This window comes from Macaca nemestrina, chromosome 11 (assembly GCF_043159975.1).
Source record: "Macaca nemestrina isolate mMacNem1 chromosome 11, mMacNem.hap1, whole genome shotgun sequence".
Lineage (NCBI taxonomy): Eukaryota > Metazoa > Chordata > Mammalia > Primates > Cercopithecidae > Macaca > Macaca nemestrina.
Window position 1 is genome coordinate 114229414 of NC_092135.1, and position 25109 is coordinate 114254522.

The 25109-nt window shown below is 41.2% G+C and overlaps 1 protein-coding gene across 1 annotated transcript in view; it reads left to right on the forward strand.

Moving 5' to 3' along the window:
• The window catches only part of LOC105481174 (X-ray repair cross complementing 5), a 99844-nt gene extending 87631 nt beyond the window's left edge, over positions 1-12213 (forward strand). The window contains exons 19-21 of the mRNA XM_011740547.2: positions 898-965; positions 10236-10310; positions 11107-12213. Of these exons, the coding sequence (XP_011738849.1) occupies positions 898-965; positions 10236-10310; positions 11107-11121 (158 nt within the window). The 3' untranslated portion in view covers positions 11122-12213. The remainder of the gene's footprint in view (positions 1-897; positions 966-10235; positions 10311-11106) is intronic.
• The last annotated feature ends 12896 nt before the right edge of the window (positions 12214-25109 follow it).

The window sequence follows — 25109 nt, forward strand, 5'->3', positions numbered from 1 at the left end:
CCCTTTCACTTCTGCACTGGAGAACAAAAGGAATTGGAATGGGTAGTGAAGGGTGCTTACTCAGATCACTTGTGTCTCTGCTGTTGACCCAGTAAATGAAGGAGATTGGTTTTGGTATTTATTGAATGCCTATAGCATATTTGCTGAAAAGAAACTTATAGGACATATGCAAAATCCATATTTTCTGATAGCTTATATGCCACTGACAGAATACAGATGGCCAAGGCCATTCATAGGTACAAATAGATGTTAAATACATATGCTTTTCAGACAGTATGTCAGGTATCATCAGCCATTTGATGGAGGAAAATATCTTAAGAAGAAGAGCAAACTAAAGAGTGGATTTTCTACCCTTGATTTGTTCTTACTGAGCTAAAATTGATGAACTATCCTAAATGATAGACATGCCCCTTGGTGAAGACCATGTTTTCTTCCTCCCTAGTCCTCTGGCCACTCTATCAATAGGCAGTAACATGGCCACAAGACAAAATGTATGCATAGTTCCATATTGGGTGCCTGATGGTTTGAACAAAAGCATACAATCATTTAATTATCATTTATTTATTGAACTTCTGCTATGTGCTACAGTAAGTCCTCCCTTATCATTGTCCATAGGTTCTTGAAAATTCTGACTTTAAGAAAAATGACACATAATGAAACCATTTTTTTTCTCATCAATGTTTTAATGAAACAACATTATTCAAGGACCTACTTTTGTTCCTTGGGAGGATCACTTGAGCCCAGGAGTTCGAGACCAGCCTGGGCAACATAGTGGGACCTTGTCTCTATTTAAAAAAAAAAGAAATCTCCAACTCAAAGGTGGGAGGAGGTGTGGAAAGGAAAATGGGATTGGGGTTGTATCTTTGTGTTTAGATGTTACTCTGAATTACTTTTTAGATGGAATTACTCTCATCACCAAAGAGGAAGCCTCTGGAAGTTCTGTCACAGCTGACGAAGCCAAAAAGGTATTGAGGGGTAACTCTTTGTCTTCAGATGAATTATTATAGTGGACTTTATTTTCTTGATGCCCTCGAAGAAGTTAAATTTTATGGGTAACTAAATGAGTGTACTCATTTTGTATTCAGTATGTAAATTGCTTCAATCACAGCATCCTCATGGGAGAAATTATAATCTTACTCAGTTTCCTGTAGGCTGTGGTTATATTTCTGGAACTCATCTGTAATCCCAGCTTCAGTACCTCTAGAGCATGCTGTTGAACTCCATAGTGCACAAACTTAGCCTCAGCCCTGGTAAAGGCTATGAAATCCACAGTGATTCCCACCCTGGCCACACATTAGTCACTTGGTGAGCCCTCCTTCCCTCCCTCCCTCTTTTTGTTGCTGTTGTTGTTAATACTGATTAAAAATTAGAATTACTGTAGACATTCTGTTAGTCTGAGATGGGTCCTGAGCACAGCCGGTTTGTTTGCATTTTAAAACCCCTCCGGTGATTGTATTATAAGTGAATAGAGAAACACTAGTATTCTAGCATAAGGGACGTCCAGGTATTTTCAATAAAAGACCCCATGCAGTCCCCATGAACTTTTTATTCACACACATTGTTAGGCCTAGGCCTCCTTGTTAGGTGTGTATTGAATCTGATTCAGCCATGAGTCAAATACATGTAGTTATTTAGTTCAGTAATCCTTCATTGTACCTCAAGGTTGTGATGAAATTTTAATGAATTAAGTTGAATAGCTCAGAAGTATGTACTTCATAACATTCAGTTTCAGTTACAGTCACTGACTAATGTAGTCCTGCTGGCACCTGACAGCTCTCAGTTACTAAGCTTCTACAGTGTGCTAGGCACTGTGCTGGATGATAAGACAGCACCCCTGTCCTCTAGAAGCTCAGGCAGTTAAAATGGAGCAGAGGGAAACAACGGAGACTCAGAAAATAACTATACACACTAAGGGAGAGCTTGGTCTGGGGCTGGTGAATAGGAATCTGTTAGGGAAGTGACAGACGCAAAACTGGAAATGTTAATCAGAAGGCTAAATTCAGGCCAAAATTTAAATATCTTCAATTTTCAACTAAGTAAGGCATTTGGCAGAAACCATAGTATGGTTTGAAAGAGAAATTAAAATATACAAGAATTTTTATTAAGCACTTTGCCTAGCAAAAGATTTTTGTTAAAAAAAAAAAAAGCAAAACAAAACAGATGTCATCCCTACTTTCAGGGAGTAGGATCCTGGAATTTTCAAAGCATACTGTAAGGTGGTGATTGTATCTCAGAAGGGATTCCATGGTGTCTGTACCCTCTGCCACAGTCAGTACTGAGCACCATGGGCTTGAGTATGCCATTTAACTGTTTGGTTTTATTTCTATTTGTCACTTTATACAATGTTTGATAATATCTCCTCCTTGAACTGGGCTGTTTCAGTCAAGGTTCTCCAGAGAAATAGAACCAAGAGAACGTATATGTGTGTGTGTGTGCGCGCGCACACACACACACACGCACACATATACACATATATATAGAGAGAGATTTATTAGCTGAATTTAAGAAATTGGCTCGTGTGATTGTAGGGTTGGCAAGTCTGAAATTTGTAGGACCAAGCTAGCAGGCTGGAAACTCAGGCAGGATTTTTATGTTACAGTCCTGAAGCAGAAACCTCAGCTTTTGCTCTTAAGGCCTTCACTTGATTGGATGAGACCTACAAATATTATTAAGAGTAATCTTTGCTTAAAATCAGCTAATTGTAAATGTTAATCACATCTACAAAATACCCTCACAGCAACATCTAAAGTAGTGTTTGATGGAACAACTGGGGACCATACCCTAGCCAAGTTGACACATAATATTAATTGTCACATGGCGTGAAGACCTATCAGTTTTTGCTAAACAAGTAAATCAGGAAAAATATTTTTTTGTTGTTATTACATTAAGAAGATTTGTTATCCAGGTGACAATTGGGTACATATTAGAGTTTTTGGAAGAAGTGAGGAGCTGTGACCTAAAAAAGCTTGTGTTTCCTCCCAGCAGCACATCTTAGCCAAAGTTAACCCAGAGTATTAGACAGGAAAGAAATCTGAAAACGGATGATGCACTTGCAAATTGTGCAAGGCTTGTTCTATAATGCAAATAGGATGTCTTCCTTGAAATGTAAAGGCACTGAGCCTAAGCATGAGGAATTTTAATGTCTGATGATGAAGCTATAGAAAGAAATTTCAGTTAATGACCGGGTAGGTATAAGATGGTGTCCTTAGATAATTCTGGTATCACCAGAACTGATGTCAGTTGTAGTTTAAGACAACTCTTCTGGAGCAGGAGAATCGCTTGAACCCGGGAGGCGGAGGCTGGGGTAAACTGAGATCGTGCTGTTGCACTCCAGCCTGGGCAACAAGAGCAAAACTCAGTCTCCAAAAAAAAAAAAACCTCTCAAAACGTCACCATCTTTGAATAGAGAGAACATCATAAAAAACAAGTGGAGAGAATCTCTTCTACTTCAGCCATGGGTTGCCTGGCTCTGACTGGCCTCTTCTTCCTTTAGAGCATAGTGTTTCGATAGTCAAGGCACAGAGAGTATGCTTCCAGTACTACCAGCAACACTGAACTTCACTGTCATGGCAGATAAGAAGTTAGGAAATTCAACAAAAATGTATTGAGTACCAGCTCTGTGCTAAGCACTTTGATATATATTATCTCATAGCCTCCAAAAGAAGTACATTGCACATTCACCTAGCAGACTCTCTTTCACATCTAGAAAATGCCATTTCCTTTTTTCCCCCCCCACTTTTATCAGTGCTTCAGCCAATGTAGTATGTATGCCAGGTATTTATATAACTCTTTCACTTCTAAAGAACTGTTTTTGTATGGTGTGTACCTAGAGCACTATATACATCGTATCTAGATAATGGTAGAATTTTACTTGTATTCAATTCCCGAACCAAAGAGCCCAGTATTATCTCTGTGATCCTCACAGTTATCTGCTAAGAATTACCAAGAGCAGGAACTACCATCCCTGTTACCTCTGGGAAGCCAAGCCCCAGAAAGGTAAAGGTTACACTTGGAGCTCATGGAGGTAGCAAGAGAATTAAAATGCATGTTCCTGTGCACCACACCAGACCTTCATTTTCAAGTGGATTAAGTTTTATAAGTGGAATCTTGGACCAGTCATTTCTAAAATACAGTAGTCCCTGTCTGCTTCATTTCAACAGATGACTTTCTGTGCCTAGAACCAAGGTGGTGGTTAGAATAACCTGGAAAGTCATAGAGTAGACCCTGTAATTTTGACTCACCTTCAGTGTACACTGTATTATGTCTGTCAGTTCTTGTTAGTGTAGTGGTGAGTACCCCCCCACCCCCCGTCACTATATCGTGCCTTACTGTGAGATTATGCTTTTGTGTCTGCTTTAATATCACATGAACCCTTTATTTTGTTTTCCAGAGTGAAAACTTGATCTTTTATATTAAAAATGCTTTTATTTATTTATTTAGAGACAGAGTCTCGCTCTGTTGCCCAAGCTGGAGTGTAGTGGCATGGTCTCGGCTCACTGCAACCTCTGCCTCCCGGGTTCAAGTAGTTGTGCCTCAGCCTCCCGAGTAGCTGGGATTGCAAGTGCTCACCACCCTACCTGGCTAATTTTTGTATTTTTAGTAGAGAGGGGGTTTTACCATGTTAGCAAGGCTGTTCTCAAACTCTTGACCTCAAGTGATCTGCCCACCTTGGCTTCCCAAAGTGCTGGGATTATAGGCATGTAATACCAGCCATTCCTGGCCTGAAAATGCGTTTAAATGGCATCTGTTGATTTTTGGAGAGAAGTGTAGAAAAAGGAGTATACATGTAGATGATAATGGGGAGAATTGCGGAGGAAGATTCTGGCTCAAGGAACCTGATTCCTTGTGGTTTTAATAGAAGAGACTTGCTTTAGCTATTTCTCTTAGCCAAGTGAGAGAAGTATAATCCCTTTTGACCATGCACTGAAATATTCATTTATATTGCCTTCAAATGTTCAATTTGGTCACTTCCCAAATAATCATTTAAGGAAACTTGACTATAATCAGTGAGGTTAAAGAACAATCCTCACAGTCCATTTAAATTCTTTTGAGGTACATCCCGTAAGTTATTTAAAGTTAGCAAGCTGTCAAATTCTTGCTATTAAATGTTGACATTTGAAAGGAAGTAATTATCCAGGGATGTTCATTTTAAGTGAAAATTAAATTACAACTTTACATTTGTATAACATCTTAAGAGCTATTACCCTCCAGTGTGTTCTAGAAATATGTGGATTGTATGATCCTTTGAGAAATAGAAGGAAGTCAGCTCTGCTACGGAAATAGAAAGTTTTTCCATGGCAAAAGTTTAGACAGTCACTTTCTTTTAAGTTTCCTGGTACCTCTCATTTAATTTTGAAACCTAGGCATAAATATTATCATTCTTTAATGTTCATTTTTATTATTGTTATAAGCTGTCAGTTCATCCACTTTTTCTGTTTCTAGTTTGTATGATGAGATATGGCATTAGCATTTGCTGTTTGGTAGAATCTTTGTATAGCCTTTGTGTGCCCTTCATCTGTCAGTTCTCCCGGCTCTGTAGTGGGTAGAAGAGGTTGAGTGGTGTGTCTGAGAGCTCACAGTAAGTCACTGGCCTGGAATCTAGTTCTAGCACTGCCCTAGTCCTTCATTATCCTTTAGTATTGAGAAAGCAGTGAAGAAAGAGGATTTATCTCCATGGCATTGGGATCATCATTATTATTTTTTTTTTTACCAGATTCCAAGAGGCTGAGCTATGTCTAAATAATTATTTGATGTAAGCTCTATGAAAAAAAAAGTTATTTTAGCACTTGTTTTTCTTGTAACTGCCTAATTTATCCTTCTTTATTGTTGACATTTATGGATTTTCCACCTTAGTATCACAGACATTAATAGATAGCAATGTGGCCATTTTACCAACACCCCTGTCTAGAGAGGTAAAGTTTTCTGGCTCAGTGCCTCACAGCAAGCTAGTGGCCAGCAGAATTGACTGGAATCCAGACCCCCTGATGCCTGCTACAGTCACCTTATCACCACACCATGGTGCCAACTCTTCACGCCTTCAACTTATAATGCCACCGACCACATCTACCTAGAGAAAGGATGCCCATGCTCCCTCTGTCAAGAGGACATCCAGTTCTGTGTGTGAGAGTGCACAGGAATTCTCCAAAGCTTAGTGAAGGATTGAAGACAAAGGTTAAGAATCATTTCCTGAGAGCATTTTTGTCAAACTGCTGGCCCCTGTTGGACCCTATGACATTTTTCTTTGCTCTTTTCTGCTTTCATTTTCTGCCTTAATTCTCTGGTGTAGTTTGCTAGTACAAGAAAAGTAATAATGAAAGTATCACAGTGTTACCCATTGTTTATTTAAGACTTGATACATTTAAGATATGATATTAAATTTTTTATTGAGGTAGAATATGTGTATAGTAAATGCACAGATCTTAACTGTGCAACTTGATGAATTCTTACACATTCATATACCTGGGTGCTCACCACCCAGATCAAAATAATAGAACATTTCCATCACCCCATAAGGCTCCCTGGTACCTTCCCAGTCAGAAGCCCCATCCCTCAAGGGAACCACTGTTCTGACTTCTGTCACTTGAGAGTCGTCTGGCCTGTTTTTGACCTTCATATAATTGGAATCATGCCTTTTTTCACCAATTATGTGATTATAGCTATGTAGTGTCCCTTTTATGGTTTTACCACAATTTATTCATCCATTCTCCTAATGATGGACATTTGCTTGTTTATCCTTTGGCTTTATGAATAAAGATGCTGTAGATATATATCTACATATATATATATATATATCTGTATGTATATATCACTTGGTGGACATATGTTAAGTGTATTCCTAGGAATTAGAACATAAAACTTACAATACCGTAAATACTTTTTTTATACTTTATTTTATCTGAGACTCATACAACCCCTAAGATAGGTATGGTAAGTAGTAGTATTCACATTTTATTTTTGAGGGAAATTAGTTATGATTTAGGGTTATGATTCTAGGGTTCCTGAGAAACTGACAGGGTTGTGTTCTCCACACTAGGCTACAGGATTTCCCTCTTGCACCATATTAGTGTTTATAGCATCCATTAAGCTACTAGTGGCATTAATGAAACCCAAATATATGTCATTTTAGGCAGAGTACATGCAAACTGACTTTTGATGCAAAAACACATCTAGATTGTGAGTAATCCTTTGGAATCACCTGATGGTGTTGGAAACAACCCAGTGGAGGTCATGTGTTTTTACTTTGGGGGTTGGTAAGGGTCTGAGCACAAGATGATAGTTAGTTTTTTAGTCTTATGGGGAGGTAGGACTGGCAGTTTCTATATAGAGGTTATTGATTTCATTTCTCTGCTTGTGGCCAGGATTATATTTCAGTGTACTTGAAAAGTAGTAGGTTATCCATTTCATAAAGTTCTCCAGGTAAGGAGGCACTTTAATGGTAACCCCGGGTAAGTGATGGTGGTTTGAGGAAGAAGGAATATGTCACACACGTGCCCTTTCTATCTGTTCTCTACTTTCTCAGCATGTTGCAGAGGGAAGGAACACATGAAAAAAGATGAGAGTTGACTCCTACCCCTTTCTGCAGAAGAGATTCAGAGAATCTCTTGCTTTTATTGAGAAAGCAGGCCAGTCATTGAGTTCTCTGCTCTATCTTGCTTTCCTGTCACTGCATTGGCTGGAATTACTTACAGTTACAAACACTGATGATGAGGAGTGATATGTGGAAGAGATCAGCCTTGCCTGGGGCATTGGGAAGGATAATGGATGGCAGCCCAGCTTTTAAACATAATTTGCTTACACAGAAATGTGAAGCAGATCTGTCAGGCAAATCAGTTGCAGACGATACTTAGCACTTGATGAAAATTTTTGCTGCTGCTCCTTTCTTCCTAGGAATTTGGCCTAGTCTCAGAGATGTACCATTTGTGCTTAAGTATATCTACCGTGGTCATACTGTGCCACCAGTCCTATGTTAATTTATTCTTTAATTGCAGTGTGAAGGGGGCTTTGCAGGTTGGTAGGGAGTGGGAATTTGAGATTTTAGAATCGCAAATTCTAAATTTGGCTGAGTGCCAAAACACATCAGGGATTTTTCTAGATTCATCAATAAGTCCTTAAGTCAAGGGGTCATACAAGGTATAGTGGACTACAGAACCGTTGAGCCCATGGAGTTTTTCAGATGTTTGGAAGATACTGGTCATTTGTGGCCCCACAGAGATTTATGGCCGGATGCAACTCTGCTTTTTATTCTCTTGTCTCAACTGGATAAGTCTTATCCTGTAGCCATATAGTCGTGATATCACAAAAATCCTGCAGGGGTTAATGATAATGAGTAGGAGAGGAGAGGTACAACATAAAAAGTATGATAATAACCCAGAAAACCCCAAATTAAAACCAATTTCAGTATCTAGGATAAAGTACAGTTTATTTAACCTTTACACATAAATCATATGCCAGTGAATGTATAGATTTTTTATTCATTTATCTGTATTTGGCTCTCAGATATCTTTATTCATAATCACCCAGAATAAATAGAATGAATGAAACAGAAGCTTCCTTACTGATTGTCTGCTCCCATTGTGGGATTTTCTGTCTCTTACATCATAGATTCTCAGTCTTGCACATGGCCCAGTTTAGGGTAACAAAGGACTATGGAAAGATCCACAAATGTCCTTAAAAGAAGATAAATTCCCTTATTCGCTCAGTCAAAAAAGAAGTTAATGAATAGTGAGGTAGTTTTAACTGAGGGAAAACAAAGTCCAAGAGAGTGGTTGAGTCAACAAACAATTATGTCCATGGTGCTGACAAAGGCCCTGTACCTTAAGGCAGACATGACCTCCATTGTTACCACTTTGTTACCTGTGTGTGTTTTTGTATATGAGGAATGGAAGGACAGCCAGAGCTTTCTTGCTTCCTGAAACTTGCTGCATGCAGCCTCATATTTCATGGTTGACTTTGGTTTGACTTTTTAAAGAGACATATTTTAGTTTATAGGTCTTAGGTTTCAGAGGTCATGATTGTGTCCATTGTACCATAAAAATAACAGGAATGTAGAGAATGGCAGTTCTTACCATTTTTTCATGTTGAGAGAGTGAGGAAAGTATAACTATACTTTTTCCTCTTGGGTGGAAGCAACTACAGGAGAGCATGAGTGGGCTGAAAGGTTCGCTTACCGCATGCCTGCTCCATGCACTCTCACCCTGAGGAATGCCAGAATGCCTCTAGGGGCCAGCCAGTTGTGGTACCATAACTGACTCTATTTACTGTTTCTGGCCCCCAGATGAAAAGTAGAAGTGCCCCACCTTCCACTGCCCCCTCTAAAACACTCACTCCTACAGGCAGGCATGCTACCAGAAGATCACCTTCTTGTGTTAGGATAGATACGCATTGCTAGATAGATACGCATTGCTAGAACCCAGCTCTTAGAGGCAGCTGCCACATGCCTTGAAGGAAAAGGCTCCCCACTGCTATCCCTTGGAGGGACAGGAAAAAGAGTGTTCAGATAAGTTTCAAGGGCACTCACCTGACTACCCTTTTAAAATCTGAGTGTCATTCCTAGATCCTCACAGACTTCACTTCCTGGACTTTTATTATGTATCTGTTTTTATTTTGTTTTATTATGTTTTATTACATATCTGCCTTTCAGAAGCTCCACATCTTGAACAGTGATGCTGAACGGTTTTCTCATCCATTTCTCATAAGAAGTCCCCCTTGTACTGCTTTTGTCCACAGTGGAATTTAAGAATAGATTATTCTAATCTTTTTTTTTTTTTCCCCCCTGGTTCTTCATCATTCAACTTGAGATTATTCTAATTTTGACTTGATTCTCATGTTCCTTTCAAAAGAGCATACTAGTTTGGGATGGTTGGTTATTTTCTTAACCTTAGCTAGCCAACTTATTTCCTGTGGAAGCAGAACTGGAAACAGCAGATGTCCACCATGCTTATACAGGACCCTACACATAGTCACTGTCTTGACAAGCCATGTCATTTCCTCCCTCTTCATGAGCACTTTTTCTAGTGATAACTTAGTATGGACTACTTGAACCTCAAAACTGGGCCTCTCACCCAAAGCCAAATAAAGGAACTTAGGCCAGGATGATGTTTCTTTTGGGCGGTTTGCAGTGAGACTTTGCTAAGCAGGCTGCCTTAGGTTTCCCTGTGGCAATGCTAGCAGATTGTTCCCTCCTTCAAAGGGGCAAAAATACCATTTTGGTGTGATAACTGACTTTCTATTTACAGTTTCTGGCCCCCAAAGACAAACCAAGTGGAGACACAGCAGCTGTATTTGAAGAAGGTGGTGATGTGGACGATTTAGTAAGTACTTTTAATATGCACCTGGTGTTCTGTGATTGAAGTCGCCTGAGCTGTAAATACAGCCACAAAGGCTGATTATCATAGACTTGTTGCTTATTTGTGTTTTAATTTTCAATACACCAGAAGCTCCCTACACCATTATTAATTGCCATTATACATTTAATCAGATAGGTAATTTCGTAATGGAAATTCCTTTGTTTCATGGTGTCAGCTATATTGTTCATTCAGATTAATCCTTTCCTTTGAAGGGCTGAAAAAGAACTAGGGAGGCTATTCCATTAGTAGCAAAATGTTGTAATTCATTGAAATTGCTCTTAGCCAAAAATAAGTAATACAACATGCAGTTTGTGTGGGTTAACAAATAAAAACAGCCTTTAAAAAGGCTACTTCTTAAATGTTTTCAATTAACTTAATGTAAACAAAATAGACCGATAGGCAGTTGAGGATTTCTGGACCCCGTTACACCATGTTGTTGATGCCTGAGAAGTTGTGTAGTAAATATTGTCTTTTATATCTATCCTTAATGTTTAGAAACTTCCTGCCTTTAAGCTTCATATGACAACTGTCCAACAAACACTACATACTATGATGTCAACCTTTTTTAGAGACATTCTCATTACTAAAATGAGTGGATACCTGGATGTTTAACTCCTAAAATAGTGAGCAGTGAATAAATGAGCATGTACATGCATGTCTTCCAACGCAGAGAGTCATTTCATTAAACCCTCTCTCACCAGAGAAGTAGTGGTATGAAATTGTCCTGGTTCCTTTCTAAGTGTGTTGTTCTTGTTTACAGTTGGACATGATATAGGTCGTGGATGTATGGGGAATCTAAGAGAGCTGCCATCGCTGTGATGCTGGGAGTTCTAACAAAACAAGTTGGATGCAGCCATTCAAGGGGAGCCAAAAGCTCAAGAAATTCCCAGCAGGTTACCCGAAGGCGGATCACCTTAATTCTCTGTGGAATGAATACACACATATATATTACAAGGGATAATTTAGACCCCATACAAGTTTATAAAGAGTCATTGTTATTTTCTGGTTGGTGTATTATTTCTTCTGTGGTCTTACTGATCTTTGTATATTACATACATGCTTTGAAGTTCTGGAAAGTAGTTATCTTCTTGACCTAGTACTAGTATATCGGTGACAATTGCAGCCCTTGTGATGTGATTAGTGTCTCATGTGGAACCATGGCACCGTTATTGATGAGTTTCTTAACCCTTTCCAGAGTCCTCCTTTGCCTGATCCTCCAACAGCTGTCACAACTGATGTTGAGCAAGCAATAGCATTTGCTTCCTCCCAACAAGCAGCTGGGTTAGGAAAACCATGGGTAACGACGGACTCACTTCTCTTTTTAGTTGAGGCCTTTTAGTTACCACATTACTCTGGCTCTATATATAGGTGGTTTTCTTTAAGTGGGGTGGGAAGGGGAGCACAATTTCCCTTCATACTCCTTTTAAGCAGTGAGTTATGATGGTGGTCTCATGAAGAAAAGACCTTCTTTTGGCCCAGTCTCTGCCATATCAGTGAACCTTTAAAAACTCAAAAACTGAGAAATTTACTACAATAGTTAGAATTATATCACTTTACGATTCTCTACTTGAGAGCCTCAAGGAGAGAAAGTTTCGTTATATTAAAACACTTAGGTAACTTTTCGGTCTTTCCCATTTCTACCTAAGTCAGCTTTCATCTTTCTGGATGATATCTCCTTTACTAAATAAGAAAATAACAAAGCCCTTATTCTCTTTTTTTCTTGTCCTCATTCTTGCCTTGAGTTCCAATTCCTCTTTGCTTGGTGTACAGACTTCTTGGTGCCCAGTCACCTCTGTCTTCAGCACCCTCTTAAGTGGTCGCTAATACACTATTTTGTACATGTAACATTAAAGGCATAAATGACTCATTTCTCTGTGAATTGCTGCTAATTATTGTCTGCAAAAGACTTCTTCAGTGCTCTGCTGAGAATTGAACACCCTTATCCATTGATGGAAAATGGATCTGCAAGGTAGAACATCATTTAGCTGAGGAGAGAAAGGAGTGCTTTACTTTGGGCTTGTAGGCCATCCTGTCAATACTATACACACTTGCATCAAACTTGACATACAGGTGCCCATTTAAAGTAACCCCAACAGAGGATGACATCATAGTTTCTGGTTAGTTAAAGCCTAGGGGTTGTTTGTGACTTGGACAAAACAGACATTCATAGAACCACAGAGTAGAAACTTTTATCTCTGAAATCTTCATTACTCTTATCAGATCCTCCCAGCAATATGAATCAGCTCAGTAAGTATGGCTCTGTCAGCAGCCCCTGTCTTTGGCAGTTTGGGGAATTTCTTTTTGGAAACATCTGTCTTTTTGTCATGCCAGGAAAAGTTTAAATCAACTTAGTCCTTTAGATCTTCTGATATTTTTTGACTTGGTTTGAATGTAGCAGGATTATTTGTGCTTCTCTAACCCTGTTTCACCTAAATCTGAATACCTCAAGGAAGAAATTAGTTTCACAGGCTAAGGAGAGAAAGAACTAAATGAGTCATGTACTTTCCAAATCCATTTCATACAGGCACAGTATATGTGCTATGTAGACTTCATCAGAGCGTACTGTTTTGAGGAGGGACAGCATGTTTTGCATGAACACATGAAAGTCCTGTTTCCCTGAAATGAGATTGGCAGATCTACAGAACTCCCAGGTGTTCGGCTGAGTGTAGCCTTGGAGGACAGCAAGTGCTGTATTGTCCTCAGTCTGCCATGGGCTGCCCCTCAGAAACCCAATAATCCCACAAATGATAGGCTTGTCTGTAATTGCAAGTCACTGACTATGCTCCCTGTCACCTTTTTCTTCTATGTCACTAAAATTTGTTGACTTGAAAAGGAGTCATCCTCTTTGTGACCCCCCCCACCCAAGTCACAACTCAGATGACATGTATTTCCAGATGCCCCCTTGACGGTATGTGCTGTCCCTCATTAAGTATCACTATTTTAAATGTTGGGTTTTAATCCTTTGCCAGTTAATTTACATAAAAGATTTAGAATCTTAGAAAACTAATTGAAAAATCGTGTTGGGATTAGGCAGCATTTTTTTTTCCCCCAAGTCCAGGATGACTTCGAAAATAAATAGACACAGATCTCTCCTTCTGTTTTGATGATGTGCAGTGCTAATGACTGGCTTTGCAGTTAATTTTGATTCGGGCAACAGATGTTCTGTTTGGTTCCCTGTCTCCCGTGGGCGTCATTTCATGTTGTCCCCTGCCTTCCCCCAGATATTCTAAGTTCAGGACACAAGCTTGTGGCCCATGCAGAGCAGATGCCATGAGGGGACACAGCATGAGTACAGGAGGAAACACTGGGCTAACCCAGATACTGGACTTGAGTCCTGCTTCTGCTGCTTGCTGCATGGCTTCTGTCACAGTCTCACAGGCTTAGTAAGAGCATGCCCATAAAAGGACTGTAACCTAAAATGCTTTCTACAAATGAGATGGTTTCATGAAAACTCCAAATCCAGGGCCTGGGCAGAATATAACTTTTTTTTTTTTTTTTTTTGAGATAGAGTATCACTCTGTCACCAAGGCTGGAGTGCAAGTGGCTCGATCTTGGCTCACTGCAACCTCCACTGACCAGGTTCAAGCGATTCTCCTGCCTCAGCCTCCCAAGTAGCTGGGATTACAGGCATGCACTGCCAAGCCTGGCTAATTTTTGTATTTTTAGTAGAGACGGGGTTTCTCCATGTTGGCTAGGCTGGATTCAAACTCCTGGCCTTAAATGACCTGCCCACCTTGGCCTCCCCAAGTGCTTGGATTATAGGCATGAGCCACTGCACCCAGCCACATAACAACTTTTAAATAGGTCTGCTGCTGTTTTTTTATTTTAACCTTATTTCTTCTAAGACCTTGAGTATTCCAGTGCTGTCTTCTTTGTAATCATCTATTGTTATTGGACTTAGGTTTTCTTAGTTATACATAAAAATTAAAGTCTCCATGAGATCAAAGGTAAGGGTAGGACCCAGGGTAGGTTTTCTTACTTTTAACAGGGTGACCATGCATTCCAGCTTACGGAGGATGGATTGTTGACCTAGCATAATTAATAGTGCTCTTTTTCACTCTCAAAATTGTCCTGGTACGGATTATAGATTATATGGTCACCCTAGGTTTTGATTATATTAAGTTAGTATCACAACCAGGGCCCAAGGAATGGTCATTTCCTGCCTTGCCACCCACCCCTCTCCTATTAACTCCCTCCTGGAGCTAAATGCACAAGGAGCAGACAGCAAAATGGAAATCAACATACTGCTTTGTATTAGCTTATTTCAGAGATCTTTGGAACAGCTAGGTTGTGGCTCATGGCTTAGGTTTGTCATCTGCCTCCTACATCCAGATCTTACCACCAACTGACTGCCAAGCCTAAGACAGGGAAGAAGTCTCATTGGGCCTGCTTGGAAAGAGTAGGCCCTTGGGCACGGTGACTCATGCCTGTAATCCCAGCACTTTGGGAGGCAGAGGCGGGTGGATCGCTAGAGGTCAGGAGTTCAAGAACAGCCTGGCCAACATGGCAAAACCCCATCTCTACTAAAAATACAAAATATTAGCTGGGCGTGGTGGCAGGCGCCTGTAATACCTGCTACTCAGGAGGCTGAGGCAGAAGAATCACTTGACCCTGGGAGGCGGAGGTTGCAGTGAACCTATATCACGCCACTACATTCCAGCCTGGGCAAGAGAGCAAGACACCCGTCTCAAAAAAAAAGTAGGCCGTGGTGCTTGTGCCTGGTTGACAGCATGAAGCAGGAAGTGGAAATGTATATGATGTTTAAACAACCTATTAGGGATTTTAACGACCTGTAATAAATCTAGCTCAGTCTCCAGCCATTTTTGTAAGTCCTACCTATAGCAGGCAGGGGAATATTAGGAGGGCGATGGGGAAATAGGGCTTCCCCCACCCTGCAGTTTTACCCCATATAGGTCAGTTCACCTGATCAGAAGTAGAATTGCTAATCCCTGCTTAGATAGTTGGCTTTCTGCAGTCAATTTGGAAAGGAAAGAAATGCTTCTTCATTTAAACGTAACCCAGGACTACACTTCCTTTCAAGAGGCATAATGACATAGTGCTTTAAATAGCCACCTGGATGTTAGATATTTTAGGTTTATTAAATCCAGATGTCAATAGCATTTAACAGTTATATGACCTTCGCAAGTCCCTTAACCTTTGTAAGCAACAAAATAAATCACTTACATTTTATCTGTGGGCAGGGTGGCCCAGGAGGAGACAGGACGTTCTCAGCCAAAGGGAACTCACAGGAGCTGCTTGACTGTGTGAACGGGTACTGCTTGGAGTGTTGAGAAAGCAGCTCCAGACCCAGGCCCTGTCCACAGCCTTCCATTTTACATTGCCCAGGGCCGCTCACCTTTGCACTGCAGCTTGTGTTGTGGGTAAGGACCCTGGCAGACCTGGAATGGGGGTCTTAGCATGGGTAAGTCTGAATTTCTCTACACCCCTCCCTGTTACCTTTTCAGTATGCTGGGAATTATAACAGCTTATAGGGTTATTGTTAAGATTAATGAGCACATACTGCTAACAGCATATATTAATAGCTTGGCAAAATAGGATGAAAACTAAAATTTATTTTGCAGCAGAATTTCCCTTAGGAACAGATCTGGTTTGTTGGATAAATACGTTGATGAACTACTTGAGGCATTGCAGTGGCACCAAGATAGAGGAAAGCAGAAGGAAGATGGCACTCTGGGGGAACTTGGTGGTAGGGGAGATGTTCTGGCTGCTTACTGGCTTTGGTGTTGATAAAGATTATCTTAAGGGGAGAATTTTAGAGATGGAAGTGGGTGAAGACAACAGCAATGGACAGCTGCAGGGGAGGGCAGCTTTAGGGGCTTGGGGAAGCACAAATGTCCATAGGCATCCTAGTCTTAAGTTACTCTGTCTGGGTTGAGTGAATTTTCATCTCCCCACTGAGTATTCAGTGCAACATGCATTTCACTAATGTGCTTGGAATTGGTATTTTTAGGGGATGCATATAAGTGCTGTGAATGTGACCTGTTTCAAGGAGGGCAAGGGTGAAAACAGGCTGCCCAGAGAGTCTGGTCATCTCTGGGTTATGTGCATGCCTTGCTGTTTCGACCTGAAATCATCAAATGTAGGTGATAGCAAACTCTGCTCCTCCTTAGGTTGAATGTCCATGCCTCCCCTGTGGCCAAAATCAAGCCTCGTGTCATTTCCCCATTCAGAATTAAGAACAAAAATGAACTCTATTCTTGTAAATAACTGGATAATAGCTTGACCAGGAAAGCACTAAAGGTAGCATGTGTGAGACATTTGCCATTGCCCAGAATTTTAAAATTGCATTCCAAGCTGTTGGATTTGAGTTTGATTAAGTGAGGCCAAACTGGGGCAAGATCAAATACACTGTCAAAGAATTAAACACATATCCATGTGGCCACATCACTTTTGTTGTTTGTTTCAAGGATGCTGTGTCTGTTACTGGGGTTAAGACTCTTCTTGGCTGAGGGATCTGCTCTGGAGATGTTGAAAACAGGAAACGATTTCTCTCTCCTTTCTCTGGTGTCTTCCTACTCACATTAGAAACAGTCTTGCTCAGAGGCAGAGGGTGAATCCCTGGCAGATCTTGACAATCTTACGTCATATGTGCATGACTTTTCTCTATCTCTGCCACAGTAAGAATACTAGGCTGAAAAATAGGTTCCCTTTCTTATCAGTTTGTATTGACAGAAGTTGGCGGATGGTAGGAGTGAAAGGGAGTCTTAGAGCATTTCTGAAGCCAGATGGTACAATACCCCAGCTCCACCTGGGAATGTCTGATAGGAGCTGGAAAAAAACAAAACAAAACAAAAACAGCAGAAGCTCTCCTGAGTCCTGTCATTTCTGCAGCTTTAGCAACACCAAGAACCATCTTTGTCAACACTAAATTCCTGTGGCTTGTGTTCTAGAGATGAATAGAATAGAATGTGCTCACCTCTGAGATTAGAGTCTACCTTGTACCGGAAAAAGCTGAGGAGTGAGACCCATGCACGGTAATAGAGAAACATAGCAATCCACTCCTGATGTTGTTTTGTGGAAAAAGAGGAGAAATAATCCCATACCATTGTATCAAGTGGGCAGAAGTGAGATGGGCAGAGTCTCTTCCTGCCACTGCCTGAGGGAGAAATCTCCACTTGCAGAGCGTCCAAAGTTGATGAACGGCATGGCAGTTTGAAGCTCCTTCACTTACTGTGGAAACTCGGAGAAATTGCTTCACCCTCATAGACTCCAGTTTTACCATATATGTGGTAATTGGTGTGTTTGTTTGAGATTTAAAATCAGTTCATTTAAGTAACACTCACAATGAAGTAAGCCATGTTAACTTTTTAATATCACAAATCCTTAAGTTTGGAAAAGGAGAGAGGAAACTATTACTTCTTAAGAGTGATAGCCTGTCAGGTTATCTTGCAAGCTGGAAAGCACAGCCTCCTCCAGCAGAAGCCCAGAGACAGGGACTTCAAAGGAGGAGGGATTGGGTTAGGAGCTTTATGCTGAACAAGTTGTCTAAATATACATATTCAGTAGGTTACAGGAGGAGCTGTGAATGTTCATGAAGGTGGTCCTGATGCATGCACATTAAACAAGCATGTTACATGTGACCCATGTTCATCTCACAGGGAAGACTTGGCATTTAAATATTACAGTCAGACCCAGTACATCAAAAGGGTTTTTCAGGACAGGAAGGCACCAAAGTACGCAATCTCTGTAAACCCACTAGAACCAGTCCATGGTCGGTGGGCTTCTTAACAGGAGAAAGTTACTGAAATCACTCTCTTGTCCAGTCAAAGCTGTAGTTATGGCTGGTAGAGTTCAGTTCATCAGCATCTGGTGGGGCTGCAAGCGTTTTAGTAGTGTTGATGGTGAGGACACTGCTTGTTTAGCTGCTAGAGAGAAAGAAACCTTGTGGCAGTTAGAACCTAGTTTATTCTTTAAGCATAGGGGTGCTTAACTTAACCCTTGCCTCGCATGAGTCAAGCATTGGGGTACATAACCCTTGCCTGGCATGATAATTTGTTATGTTGTTGCCGCAAAGAATCTGTTCTGTCAATCTTAGGATCTCTATTTTAACTTTAATGCGCGTCAATTGTCTGTAAACCAAAAAAGGGAAGGGAGTATAACAAGGTGTGTCTAACCTCCTGTCCTGTCATGGCTGGGAACTCTGTTTTTAAGAATTTTCTGGGTCCCCTTGGCCAACAGGGGGTCCATTCAGTCTGTAGGGGAGGAGTCTTAGGATTTTATTTTTACTTGACATTCTCCCCTTTTAGCCAAGATGTGCGAGAGGCAACATTGATGACCAAACATTTATTTTGTCTCATGTCACTGCCGGGGTGGTGTGGTTACCTGCCCCAGGCTCATTCTGTTCTTTGGTGGGATCCCTATGGCCAAGGGACTTGGAACCAAAAGACTTATAACTAATTAAACATTGGAGGCCAGATGAGGATGGAGGTTCACAGGCGCTCATTAACCCTTAAAAACCTTTTGAGCAACATAAGAACCAAAAAGCAGTGTTACAAAAGTGACTTGTCTGTAAATTCCATGTGTTGAGCCATAAGCTGTTTGGTAATCTGTATGCCCATCTTTAATTTGGAGGGTCTGAACTAATTTTATCCCTTAAAACTTGCCCTTATAACCTCATTGCCACCCCTTCTGTGATAGTCCAGGGGCCTACTGGGAGGGTGCTTGATATTGTATTGTACTTTTGCAGCAGTGCCTTGGCAATGGAAAGCAGATTGGCCTAGGGGGATTGAATAGTTTTCAAATTCTAGAGATACTAGGTAGAGAGAAATGTAATCTTCATTGTTTTACCCAATTTCTGTAAGCTGTAAATAGTTTAAAAGAAAAAAGATTTTATTGACTCTGAAAAGCAAAACATGAAGAATTAGCAGTGTTTATTTGATTTTGAGGACATTTGTCAAAGATGTTCAAAGGCTCAAAACATTTGATCAAAATGGAATTACAGGTCATTGTAATAGTTATTCATTTAACCAAAAGTAATAATCAAAAGACTTTAAATGCAATATAGAAAGTCACATGGATGTAAAAACCTTAACCCTCAGTTTTCCTAAGTAATCAAAAATCTAATAAAGAAAACATGGGAATTATCTTGATAAAATGTAAAATCTTTGGTTCTTAGGCCAGTTACCAAAAAGGCAAAGAAAAACCTACAGTGTGGTTGCTTCTCCTGTGAGAAGCCCATTTAGATAACTTGGAAATCAAACTGGAAAAAGTTACTTGAATTAATCAGACAGAGGAAGAGTGTGTCTGGGCTCATGAATGAACTCTGTATTATAGGGGAAACAGGAAACTAGAAAACTGTATCTTGAACAGGGGAATACATGACTCTTAGTAACAGCATGGGAAGTTTTCTGGTTATGTGGAACAATTCAGACATCAGGAAAAGCCAAGAATGCAGAATCAAGTTATACTGTAGGAAAACACTGCTTTTCTAGACCTTCAAGATAAAACATTTTAGCATCTGGCCACAATGTCTGTTAGAACCGGAGGAAAAAAGTTACAGGAGCTGGCAAAACAGTTGAAGGGGAAAGTTAACATCTCAGGCTTTCTCAAAGGGGGAAAAAAGCAAAGTAGCAAGACACAGCGAAAGTTGAACTTCCAAGATACGAATCTGAGAAGTTTTCAACAAGAAACAGGTTTAGAATTAAAAATCAAAACCTCTTTTAATTAAGAGTAAATCAATATTTTAAGACAACTTTCTTTTAAAATAAGGGACCAAAATTTAGAAAGACTTTCAGAAATAATTTAATTACAGCCAACTTAATCCCACACAAAATGCTTTTCATAAGTATTCTTTGAGCGACTGGGCACGGTGGCTCACGCCTGTAATCCCAGCACTTTGGGAGGCCAAGGTGGGCGAATCATGAGGTCAGGAGATCGAGACCATCCTGGCTAACACGGTGAAACCCCGTCTCGGCCGGGCGCGGTGGCTCAAGCCTGTAATCCCAGCACTTTGGGAGGCCGAGACGGGCGGATCACGAGGTCAGGAGATCGAGACCATCCTGGCTGACACGGTGAAACCCCGTCTCTACTTTAAAAAATACAAAAAACTAGCCGGGCGAGGTGGCGGCGCCTGTAGTCCCAGCTACTGGGGAGGCTGAGGCAGGAGAATGGCGTGAACCCGGGAGGCGGAGCTTGCAGTGAGCTGAGATCCGGCCACTGCACTCCAGCCTGGGCGGCAGAGCGAGACTCCGTCTCAAAAAAAAAAAAAAAAAAAAGAAACCCCGTCTCTACTAAAAATACAAAAAACTAGCTGGGCGTGCTGGTGGGCGCCTGTAGTCCCAGTTACTCGGAAGGCTGAGGCAAGAGAATGGTGTGAACCCGGGAGGTGGAGCTTGCAGTGAGCCAAGATCGCGCCACTGCACTGCAGCCTGGGCAACAGGGCGAGACTCTGTCTCAAAAAACAAAACAAACAAAAAAAAAACACCTTTTGAGCAACATAAAAGCCAAAAAGCAAGGTTACAACAGTGACTTATCTGTAAGTTCTATATGATAAGTCATCAGCTGTTTAGTAGCCTGTATGCCCTGTTAACCATTTTTGTAGCCTGTGAATATCAGATGTTCATGTAAGTTAAGAACCTTAAACGTGGATATTTTTGCCGACAACTCAGAAGCTAACAAAACAGCTAACAACTTAGCTATTTTCATTGAACCAACAATATTAAATTAGTCTTGTTGCTGGGCGCGGTGGCTCAAGCCTGTAATCCCAGCACTTTGGGAGGCCGAGACGGGTGGATCACGAGGTCAGGAGATCGAGACCATCCTGGCTAACATGATGAAACCCCGTCTCTACTAAAAAATACAAAAAACTAGCCAGGCGAGGTGGCGGGCGCCTATAGTCCCAGCTACTCGGGAAGCTGAGGCAGGAGAATGGCGTAAACCCGGGAGGTGGAGCTTGCAGTGAGTTGAGATCCGGCCACTGCACTCCAGCCTGGGAGACGGAGCGAGCGAGACTGCATCTCAAAAAATATATATATATATTAATCTTGTCAAAAAAAGCACACAAAGATCATTCTCTTTTTGATTGGGTTTATAGTCTTATAAACTTTTGTACCAAACCCTGATACCTTAAAACATCTAGCAGAGGCAAATATAAAATAGTTAGTAAACCCAGACCAAAAAAAGTATGCTGACAATTCTGAAGACATTTCTAGTTTTATTTTACCAATAATTTTAAAACCATTTTTATTTACCAGATTACTAAGTTCACAAGAATCTAAAAAGTATTTGGACTTACTTAGTTTATAAGTATAATTTACTTACAAGCCAGATTGGTACCATGCTAGACACAACACAACATAATACATGTACATGTACAAACATTTAAACACATACACGCAAAGATCTTAACAGCTTTTACTTTGGAACCTTAGCCACGAGATAGTAACACAAACTCACCACTTTACAAAAGGCAGCTGGATCCAAATTATTTCTGATAAAATTGGGACCTGTTCACATGGCTAAACTTTGTCCCAGTAGGTAATCCAGTGAAGGCTGTGGACCAAAGTCTTGGGAAAAGTAGTTTTCATGGCAGTTTTATTTTTAAAAACCTTTTACCCTTTTTTTTTTTCTGAAGTTTCAAATGAGTTTTCAGTGTTTACATTTTAGCTACAACGGGCTGAGCTGTATAAGAACAAATCTCCAAGTAGCATTGAATTAGTAATATCATAAACAGTGAGTTTATCTTAACAGCAGTAGCTTAATAACAGCAAATTCAAAGCCAGCTGAAAAGAAAAAAGAAATAGATAGCTTTAGCAAACTCTACATTTTAATTGTATAGTTGCAGGTTGGGCGTTTGAGCTCTGAATTTTCCTTGCTGTAATTTGCCCGTTGAGTTTAAAAATGTGCACAAGAACAGGCCATATGTAGCTAGCTGAAGTGCTAGAAAACCTGGCATGCCTTTGAACTTCTGCAGGAGTTCCTGCCCCTAGTGGGTAAGTTACCCATTGCACTGACTTTATGAAGACAAATCTTGCAGTGCCCTTGGTGTGAGCATCCCCACAAACCTTCTGGACCAGTTGAGTCCAACCTGAATGCCTCTCCATAAGCCTGGAGCCCACAAAGGCATTTTCTCCAGGGCCCTTGGATGGAGGGAATCAGGAAGGCCTCCTCCAAACCCAAGGCCAGGAGAGATGTTCCCTCTGGGGTCCATGGAGGGAGGGAACCAGAAAGGACTGAAAGAACTAGGAATGCCCTCCCAAACCCAGGGCCAGCAGGAGGGTCTCCTCTGGAGTTTCGCAGATGGAGGGGGCCTAAGAGAAGAAATCAAGTCTGCAACCTAAAAGTGGGAGATCTTGGGATTCTGATAGCACTTACCCAGATCCTTTCGCAGCATGGTCAGGAACAACTGGACTTTTTCAAAGTGACCTTGGCTGTACCTGGTGTCCTGGGTGACACAGGAAAAGAAATTCATGGGCTGCTTCAGAATCCCATCTTTGCCAGATATGTTAACTTAAAAAAAAATCATAAGATATAAATTTAGAAAAATGGAGACTATTTCTTAAGGGTGACTGCCTGCCAGGTGGCCATCCTGCAGGCTGGGAAGCACAGCCTCCTCCAGCAGAAGCCCAGAGACAGGCACTTCCAAGGAGGAGGGGTTGGGATAGGAGCTTTATGCTTTTATGCTGAATGGGTTGGCTGAACACATATTCAACAGGTTACAGGAGGAGCTATGAATATTAATGAAAGTGGCCCTGATGCATGCATATTAAACATGCATGTTACATATGACCCATGTTCACCTTGGGGTGGAGACTTAATATTTAAATATTACAATCAGGCCCTATACATCAAAAGGTCTTTTCAGGACATGAAGGCACTCAAGTGTGCAATCTCTGTAAACCCACTAGAACCAGTCATGGTTGGTGGGCTTCTTACCAGGAGGAAGTTACCGACATCACTCTTGTCCAATCAAAGCTGTTGTTACGGCTGGTGGAGTTCAGTTAGTCAGCACCTGGTGGAGCTGCAAGTGTTTTAGTATTGTTTATTTAGAGGCCAGTGCTTATTTAGCTGCTAGAGAAAAGGAAAAACCTTGTGGCAGTTAGAACATAGTTTATTACCTAAGTGTAGGGCTGCATGACTTAACCCTTGCCTGGCGTGGCCGTTGGTCCTGTTTATAATTTGGTATCTTGCCACAAAGAATGTGTTTGGTCAGTCTTATGACCTCTATTTTGACATTAATACTGGTCAATTGTGTCTAAACCATAAAAGGGAGGAGAGTATAACGAGGCGTGTCTGACCTGTCCTGTCATGGCTGGGAACTCAGTTTCTAAGGTTTTTCTGAGGTCCTCTTGGCCAAGAGGGTTTCTATTCCGGTTGCTAGAGGGGGCCTAGGATTTTATTTTTAGTTTGCAATCAGTGTTAGTACGTTTCAGTCGCCCCCCCCCCCCAGCCCTCCTGATCCTCCTGTCTTTCCTCACATCCTGTCATTGCCAGAGATTTTACAGATATAGATCTGGATCATTTCCTGCCATCTCTTTTAACACACAGGCCTCCCCAGTCTTTCTAACCTAGGACCTACTTGGAAAGGCATGCTGGGTCTCTTCCACAGCCTTTAAGCTCTCCCTACACCAGAATTTAGGTGAGTGCTTTGAGGACATGAAGCTATTCCTCCCACCACCAGTAGCCTTGGGCTGGCCCACGCTTGCCAACTGTGGAGCGGGAGCGGGAGGGAGGAGTACAGACATGGAATTTTAATTCTGTAATCCAGGGCCTCAGTTATGTACAACATCCATGCCGTTTGATGATTCCACAACTCCTTTTCCATCTTCCCCGGAAGCCTGCTTTTTAATGCCCACTCAGTATTATCAGAGCCCAGCCTGGAATCAAACTGCGTTTTTCAAAATCTGCCTCTATATACTGGCTTTGTGACCTCAGTCAAGTTGCTTGACCATTCTCAGTCTCAGTTTCTGCAACTGTCAAACAGGATTTATGTTAACTTTCAGGGCTGTCAGGATTAAATGAGTATGAACAACATAAAATATTTGGTGTACAGTAAGTGTACAGTAAATATTTCCATTATCAGTCCTTCCAATTCTATTTTTCTTCCTTCTCTATATAGCCCCCCTGTCTGGCTTTAAAATATCCTGCTCTGCTTTTTAGGAGTGGATACCCCCAGCCCTATGTGGTTTAGCAAATAAGTAATGACACTCAGACAGTTTCATCTTTGTCCGTAACTTGCTCTGTGATCCAGTGTGCATCACTCAAACAGACTACATTTTCTCATACAAAACAGAGAGCTGCCTCTCAGAGAATGTTGGAGGAATGGAAAGCCCACTAAGAGAACAGAACTCAAAAACAGTTGGGTTCTAGATGGGAGGAGGAGTGCATGCGCGTGTATGTTTGTGTTTCAGGTCTTGGAACCTCAGCAGGTCAGTCACACTGCGGTATGTCGCTTCACCTGGCTCCTTTGTTAAAAGATTTTCTTTCCTTCTTTCCAATTTCCTGGGCCCTAGATCCTCCAGCAGTAGTGTCAGGGTTAGATGCCTTTTATGGGCCACTTGCATTAGTGTCCTGATAGAGGCTTAGTCACTGCTCAGAAACTGCCTTCTGCCCACTGGCAAAGGGAGGCAGGAATACACGATTCTAATTAATAGTCCAAGCAGAGAGGACACTCAGAACTTCAGGACTGGAGTGAGAGAGAGAGAGAGAGAGAGAGAGAGAGAGAGAGAGAGAGTGTGTGTGTGTGTGTGTGTGTGTGTTGGTAAATGCCAGAATCATCCCTTGGCTTCCCATGCATATTGCATG